Source organism: Aphanomyces astaci (genome assembly GCF_000520075.1).
Source record: "Aphanomyces astaci strain APO3 unplaced genomic scaffold supercont1.65, whole genome shotgun sequence".
NCBI lineage: Eukaryota > Oomycota > Saprolegniomycetes > Saprolegniales > Verrucalvaceae > Aphanomyces > Aphanomyces astaci.
In genome coordinates, this window is record NW_009798328.1 from 336706 (window position 1) to 344754 (window position 8049).

Genomic DNA, 8049 nt, shown 5'->3' on the forward strand with positions numbered 1-8049 from the left:
CGTGTTACCCTTGTCAAAAGATCACTTGGCTTCACTATGGCAGCTTGCTACCTCGATGGAGTATTTGTTTTCACAGGTCTACCTTCTGTTTGGCTTTTTTCTTTCAAATTTGAACACTGCGTTGACGACGATGGCTCGCACCAAGGTCGAAGGATCGTCTGATCAGCCCCGGGAGATCTTCATGTTCGAAGGCATGAAGATCAATCGATGTGACATCTGCAAGAACCCCAAGCGACACAAGACGTGGTGTGCGGAGGAGTGGGAGACACGAAAACTGGCGTTGGACGAACGAGCCCGATTGAACCTCATCGATCAACGAGGTGTGACATCACGCCACGCTGCTGCTGAGCCGTCGTCGTCCTCGTCGATACCAAGGCAGGTCACAACCTCACGCACCGTCCGACCGTGTCCGTTCTGTCCGTGCAAGACCCGTAAGCATCTCCATCGTGACGCGCGCAGCTGCTTGTTCTATGCGTACTATAAGAAGCGATTGGCCGACGACTTGACCACGGGCATCAACCCAATCCATCGACGACCTGGCGAAAACAACTTTGACGCGTGTGCACGCGAGTTCACGCTGCTCGAAGCAACACAACCTACTACTGCGTCTACGCAGAACCAGGAGGAGCAGCCACCGTCCCGACCTTCGGCCTATGTCGAGGGCCCAACGAAGCGCCCGTGGACGATCGCAAACCCAGTAGGTCCAGATCCAACGGCGACGACAACTCCCATCGATGCCGTGCACAACACGCCGCCGTCAACTCCTACCAAGCCTGCTGCCGGCCCGCCTGGTTCTTCGACTGCCGCCGATTCCATCCTCCTCCCACCTCCGCCTCGTGTATCAACTTCCGTCCCGTCACCTTCTCGTTCCATCGACAAACCTACTGCCACCACAACGGCGTCATCGCCTGCCAAAGGTCCTGCACCTACAAGGCTGGCTACACTCAACCACCACCCATCAACCGGACCAATGGCTGCCCATAAGTCGATAACGTCGTTGAAACACTCACCTGGTCGACTCACCACGTCCACGAAACAACTCACCACCCTGGACCACCCGAACCCCCACATGGCGTCGTTCCTTTCGTGGCAGGCGAAGCGTCAAAGGCCAGCGGGCTCTTTCACCTCCATAGCCAATCCCGAACCACCGGCTACGGCAGCTCCTACTTGGATAGCCAACCCCAAACCATCGGCTACACCGGCTACGTCAGCGCCTTCCTCGGTAGTCAACCCCAAGCCACCGGCTACACTGGCTAAGACAGCTCCTACTTCGGTAGCCAACCCCAAACCATCGGCCACACCAGCTACGTCTGCGCCTTCCTCGGTAGCCAACCCCAAACCATCGGCCACACCGGCTACGTCTGCGCCTTCCTCGGTAGCCAACCCCAAACCATCGGCTACACCGGCTACAGCCACGTCAGCTAGTAATACTACAAGTATGCCACCACCACCTCCGTCGCAGCGGCACCAAGGGACAACATACCAGACGTCCACTCCAGGTACAAATCCAACCATGCCGTTCCAGCTGCAACCTGGTATGCCGCCGTACATGTGGTACATTCCTGCCATGCCACTACCACCCGCTGTTGCGGACGGAGCTAGTACTACTACTAGTACATCGTGTGCAGTGTCGTCCCATCCATCTGACTCGATTGTTGTGGTTGGTCCGAATCCATCAAGTGACCCGACGACCAAGAAGCGAAAACATCCCGAGTCGAATCTCCAACAAGGCAGCACTCACAAAGCAGTTCAAGTCGACTTGGCTCAGGTCGAAGCTGCAGAAAAGGAGCAACTCCAGCAACGACTGGACGTACTCCGACTCCTCTTAGCAGCTATCACTCGCGACCAAGACCAGGCAAAAGCCACCGACGACGCCTTGATCCGACTGCAACTGGAGCGCCTCGAAAGTGACCGTGTGATGCAAAGGGAGCGCATCGCATTTGACAAGGAACAGGCGGAGAAGGCCCAACGACGCTTTGATGCCAACCAAGCCATGATCCAGCAATTGCTCGTCCAACTTGAACAACCACCTGCCACTAGTACTAGTACTAGTTCTAGTACCTCGACCCCTACTACGACAAGGAGAGTATAGTCCATGCTGTATGACTACAAGTAGTAGTACTCTAGTATGATGAAGTATTTACAAATACACCAGGATGTATGTATGTACATTATTGCCGACGAGTTGCCCTTTTGTGTGGTGTGGTAGTTATGTGATGACGTAGATGGCCAGTTTATAGTGCACTTGAAAGAGACGTCGTCGTAGAATACAGCTTACTCGTCTCTTAGGGATTTCAATTCTGAAAAGTGCTGCATGAAGCCGAAAGGTTGGGCATTCTTCTGAGTATTTTTAATGTCAAGGAAAAATAGGAGGCACGGTTTATGGTGCACGGTTTAAGCTTAACATATGTATGCTAATTTTGCTTATTTTTTGGTAATTTCATTTTCCTAGTGATTCGATTGGCTATTTCAACATTCAATCAATTCGATTTGCCAATTTGAGTGCTAAACTGTCCCGTACACCATAAACTGGCCATTTACGTTAGTTAGTATAGTTCAGTCTGTAATACCCCCCTCCTTCAGTTCCAGCGAACCGACGACGATCCCACGACCACCTCTATTGTCGGATGTATTTTTAGTATTTTAATACTTTGGATTTAAAAATAAATTGATCAACTTTTTTTAACCAATCCAAATCCAAGAAACTTAATCGATCATGTCGAACCGAATACTCGACTCTAATTGGCTATTCACTTGGTGACGAGCGCCTACAACACACCATATGGATAGCCGATACTAATACTAACGTTTGTCCTGAGGAATCTGGATAACAAGGGCTTCATACGAAGACGAGGAGCACTCTTAGAAGAAGATCGGTCGAAGCAAGAGGTTCGAATAGTTGAGCGAAGTAAAAACAGAAGATTACACACCGCCCCTGGTGGAGCAGGCGCGTTACAGTTGGCGACGCGGTTCCACAACATGTGGTTCTAGTAATAATGATATTAATAATCGAAAACTCATTAGCGGGAAAAAGTCGGACAGGATATACAGGAACCAAGTGATCGTCCGACGGTTTGTCCGATTTCTTGGTCGCTGTAACATTTATTATTTACAAAAGTGAAGTCAAAACCCGACGTGAGAAATTGACAATGTCTTTGCAAGTGTATCCGTCGGCAACTCATAGAAAGCGCTTTCTACAGCATCAATAAGCTCCTCGATTGAACGAGTGGACTTTTGATACTGTAGACTTTGAATAGAATTAAAAAATCCTAAATCTAAGACGTTGAAATCTGGACTGTTAGGTGGTTGGTTGACGACACCAATTCCACAAACACCATGTGCTTGAAGCAACGCTGTCGTGACTCGTCGATGTGGACCTGCGTTATCTTGTTGGATCCAAGCATCACCGCGCGTGCTGCCACCAGGAAACTTTGCTTGAAATGCTGGCACAACGTTGTTGACCACCGCGTCGAAGTACATGTCAAAATTCACGATTTGAGGAACGGTGATCAACGACCTTCTGGGTCGGTTCTTACTTGATCGTGCGGCAGGAGACACTTGGACTAACGGCCACACGCCAACTTTGCCGTCCCAAATCTTCTTGGCATGATGGTCGTAACGGGGGCGGGCGACAGCAGCCAAAAACATCACCTTCGTAATGAAATGCTTTGACTTCACCGATCTTGCGGCCACTTCCTCGTCATCATATACATAGTACCTTCGCTTGACCTTTGTCAAATAGAACCACTTTTCATCGATATGCACATATTCGTGCATATCGGAGAAGCAGTGGCGTCCATTTGGCAAAGGTCGAACGAAGGGCAATGCATACCTCAAACGAGCTTTGATGTTGCCTTGCGTAAGGAAGGGCTTGACATAGCTTGACTTAGACTTGAACCTTGGTGTGACCTTCTTGTGTTGGAAGATCGTCGTCATGGGTATTCCACTCGCAGCAGAGAGCGACCGAAGTGTCTGTCGCGATATGTGGGGCACTGCACGTATGGCGCTTTCAATGTCTTGAGTCGTTCGCTTAGGGTTTCGGCCAGTATTCCCTATTGAAGTAAACCTTTAATATTTTATAATTCGTACAATTAATATATTTATAGATTTATAGAGTACTACCACGCATTTTCGTGCTAACATCGGCGGTGTGGCCACCGCCGCGAAGCGAGAGTCGTGCACGTTGCCAGAGGCGAGGGATCGTCCGTACGTGGCATCCAAACTGTTGTGTGGCCTTGGTTATCACTCCACGAGGGAGCATACAGTATTACCCACGGATGCGCTTAGGAGCATTTCATATACTCCACGGCGGTCCTGCAACGTCAGGTGCTTGTGGCCGTTCTGGGGCTGTGGGGTAGCAACGGGGGCACCGGCATGTTCACCGTTGGGCTTAGCAGGCATGTTTTGGTCGTATATGTATGCACGTAGGACGTTGGAGGTGTCAAATTGTAATGTGAACTACTGGCGGGTCATGGACAGTGTTTTAGGGATGACTCGCCAACTTTGAGGTGTCATATCTCAACAACCAAATCGACCTGGAAGGCTCAAAAACTACCCAATCAAAGCTGAGAGCTTACGCGTTTTGATGCGCCAATCAGATAAGAAAATGGCGTCATATTAGAAAATTCCGCCAATCGGAAGTGCAAAGTGACAAATGTTTCGGAACAGAGTAGTACAGTACAGTGGGTAAATGATAGTTTTTGTCAAGGGGGCGCACTTTACAGGGTGTTATCGCCTGCACTTTAAGGGATATGTCTCATACAGTATGTGCGCTTCGGTGTCTGAGCAATCAGCGGTCATCTCCTCGTAGCTAGCCAGTAGGGTAGGGGAAATACTCCGTACCACTTATCCTAATTCACTCTTCGATTTTCCCTGTTCTGTCCTCCTGGACATCCGCTGTACTCTGTCGCTGCCCTCCTCTTCCCCTTCTTAGTGCTTGGGCCTACTTTGCCTTCGTGACAGTTTTCATCAGGGGGGGTCAATTTAGAGCATCATCTCCACCATTTGACACAAAACACAACGTACCGGTCAAAAATTATATACTTTTGAGTTTGGATCCCCGCCGGGAGACTGTATACAATGAGAACGATACCGTTCATTGCGAAATCTCCTTATTGTAAGGAGATTTCGCAATGAACGGTATCGTTCTCTTTCCGCTCAGACGAAAAAAACTCTCTTTGATCAAATTCCGGAACGACAAAACATGTCTACAATTGGTGTATACTCCGGAGTAAAATGGCTGGCTGAACTACAGTCTGTCCTTCAAAAAACCTCTAGCAATGCATCAACATGTATAAACTTTCAAAGCGCTTGGTGACGTGCTCCACAATCACAAACATGAGTGTCGAGCACGACACCAAGAAGAAGAAATGGACGTATGACGAGGACAGTGTGCTCAATACACTAGGCCTCCATAACATGACAACTGTCTCGGCTTGGCATGACAACAACACCTGGTAAGTGGAGCAGCAGCAGCACCTCCTATGATTGGACACCGGCGACGTCAAAACGAAAGGACTCGGTCGAGTCCACTCCATTAACACGTGTCCAGGCGAAAACGAACGTCGGGGATAACGGGACGTTCAACCCACTACCCCAACTACTCAACAGGTTCCACAGTTGTATGAGCAACAATCGACGCTGCTGTTGACGGGGCTTTGTTTTAAGCAGCCTCCTCACGACTGACACCACCAGTGTTGTCTCGTTCGACATGTGCCCATGCTGATCCAATATCCGGATAATTTATTCGTATATTTTAATGGAAATATGCTCTTGCGAAATCATAAAATATCTACCATTGTCATTGCGTGAGCTGAACGCGAACAAATAACTGACGATTGCGAAATCTCCTTCAATATAATTTACAGTCGAGGCCAAAATGGCACTAAATTTGACACCAAACATAAACACTCAATTAGATTTCGAATTGATTGGACAAAAGCATGCTTGTCGGACCCAATCGTAATGCTACGATAAGATTGGCACTTGAATGACCTGATTGAATGAGTGGGAAGAAGAAGGGCAAGAACTTCACCGAGGCTGGCGAGGAACAGGTCGCACGTTCATGGATAAACAGCGCCCAGGATACAGATGTTGGTACTGGCCAGAAGTCGGACGCATTCTGGGTGCTGGTCCAGGCTCACTACGCAGCCAATGTCGTGGGCGACAGTCCTGATCGACCACGTCGCTCACTTGCGTCTAAGTGGAACCAAATCCGACACGCACGAAAGCGGAACAAACGAAGAAGACCGCATCGATCGCGCCTTACTCCTGTACAATGAAGATCATCCGAAGGGCAGCGACTTCGAGATCTTGAATTGCTCGAACATTGTGCGCAGTGTGCCCAAGTGAAACGCGCTACGAGATGGCGTTGGCGAACATCCCAGTGCTCGCAAGTTTGTGAAACACCAGAAGCTCGATTTGGAGTCGGTAAAACAAGAGGCCAGTGATGTCAAGGAAGTTCTGGCAGAATCACAGCGCCCCTGCGCGCAAACGTTCGATCTGCAGAATCATATATCGTTGTTCTCGGCAAACCTGGACACAATGGACGAGAACAGCAATAAGTTTTTTGCTTCGACTCGTAAGCTTGTTCTTGACGAGCTTAGTAAGGATGCCGACGACTCCGAGGTTGAGATAATACAACAACTAACACAATCATCGTTTAGTTGATTTGCATATATGTATGGAGATGCCAGTAGACACAGGGCGATGTAAGGTAATTTGACTGAGCGGGGATGTGAAGTTAGGAAGATGCGGGAGGATGCGGAGTTGAGGGACGATGCGGGATGATGCGGAGATGCGGGAAGATGCGATGAGTAAAACCAAAAGTTGATATGACACTAGCTAGATTGTAGCGATGTGACAGGTGGGTTAACGGCTTGCCACCACCTTGCCCGCACCCAGCTCCTAAGTACCTGGCTCATGACGAACCCTAGCTAATGCTTGCCTGGGAATGTGTCTCAAGGGCAAGTATGGCTTAGAATCGCTAGCCTAGTGAAGTTCCCCAATGTCTCAACCACACCCGCATCCATTGTATACAAAAATGCATATTAGTGTAGAAGTAGTGAAGTAGATTAAGACGATTTCATAGTGATGAGGATTAAGGAGATCTTTGTAGATCTTCAGTTAATTCATTGTGCATTTTGCCCTCAACTACGCACGCTTCCTCCTGCAGTGCTATATTTGGTAGCACTTCCTGGGTACCTCGCCCAAGCCCCGTTCAACTGCTGTAGCTGTACGTAGCCAGTGTTCTTAGACGGTTGTTGTGGTCGTTTGCAGAGTCTACACATCGCCAAAGTTCCGACGAATCTGTACGCAAGTGTGCGACATGACTGAGCGCGACAAGGTGTCCTGGTTCCAACGCGGTCTGCGAACAAGAACTCGTGAGGAGTTGCAGTATCGTCGTTGTGAGACTGTGACTCTCGCGATCCAAGTTGCCCTGGACTATGAACGCTCCCACAACTCGACCCTTAATGGTGGTCACGCCAGAGACCGCGACCGCTTTCATCGCCACGATAGCCGCCCGCATCAAGTATTTCAAGATCGCCGCCATCCGTTCAACAACGTCAACACAAGTGAAGTCGAGCCTGAACGAATCGAACGATGGATGATTAAAGTCACGACGAAATCTGAACCTCGGCAGAAGTTACACCCGCTCGTGACGGGTTTCCCGACAAGTTACCCAACACGTTACCACCGCCGCGTGGGATTGAGTTTGATTTGACAATGAAGCCTGACGCGAGACCCCAGCACCGACCCCCGTTCCGTTTGTCCAAGGTAGAAGCAGGTTCTTTGGACACGTTCGTCGACGATCTGTTGCAAAAGGGCTGGATCGAGCTCTCGAACAGCGACTGGGTATCCAACATCTTCGGTGTTCCCAAGCGTAGTGATGATGGTCAGATGCTTTCACGCCGTGAGTGGCTTCGTACCGCCACGCCCGACACTCCTATATGATGGGTGTTGGACTACCGCCATGGCAACTCTCAGTCCATCGTGCCGAAGCTCCCGCTGCCCAATATTGAAGACCTGTTTGACCGTATGCACGGATAC

General features: G+C 49.6%; 3 protein-coding genes across 3 annotated transcripts; 1 reads left to right on the forward strand and 2 right to left on the reverse strand.

Annotated features, from left to right (window-relative positions):
* Positions 1-118: 118 nt before the first annotated feature.
* On the reverse strand, positions 119-1410 carry H257_15050 (hypothetical protein). The gene has a single exon (XM_009843031.1). The coding sequence runs from the start codon at positions 1069-1071 to the stop codon at positions 652-654; it is 420 nt and encodes a 139-aa protein (XP_009841333.1). The 5' UTR covers positions 1072-1410; the 3' UTR covers positions 119-651.
* Positions 1375-2181, reverse strand: H257_15051 (hypothetical protein). Its single transcript, XM_009843032.1, has one exon. The coding sequence runs from the start codon at positions 2095-2097 to the stop codon at positions 1765-1767; it is 333 nt and encodes a 110-aa protein (XP_009841334.1). The 5' UTR covers positions 2098-2181; the 3' UTR covers positions 1375-1764.
* A 3156-nt stretch (positions 2182-5337) lies between these two features.
* H257_15052 (hypothetical protein) lies at positions 5338-6351 on the forward strand (the record flags this gene model as incomplete). Its single annotated transcript, XM_009843033.1, has 2 exons — positions 5338-5456; positions 6138-6351. The coding sequence occupies 2 exons, from the start codon at positions 5338-5340 to the stop codon at positions 6349-6351; spliced, it is 333 nt and encodes a 110-aa protein (XP_009841335.1).
* Between the last annotated feature and the right edge of the window lie 1698 nt (positions 6352-8049).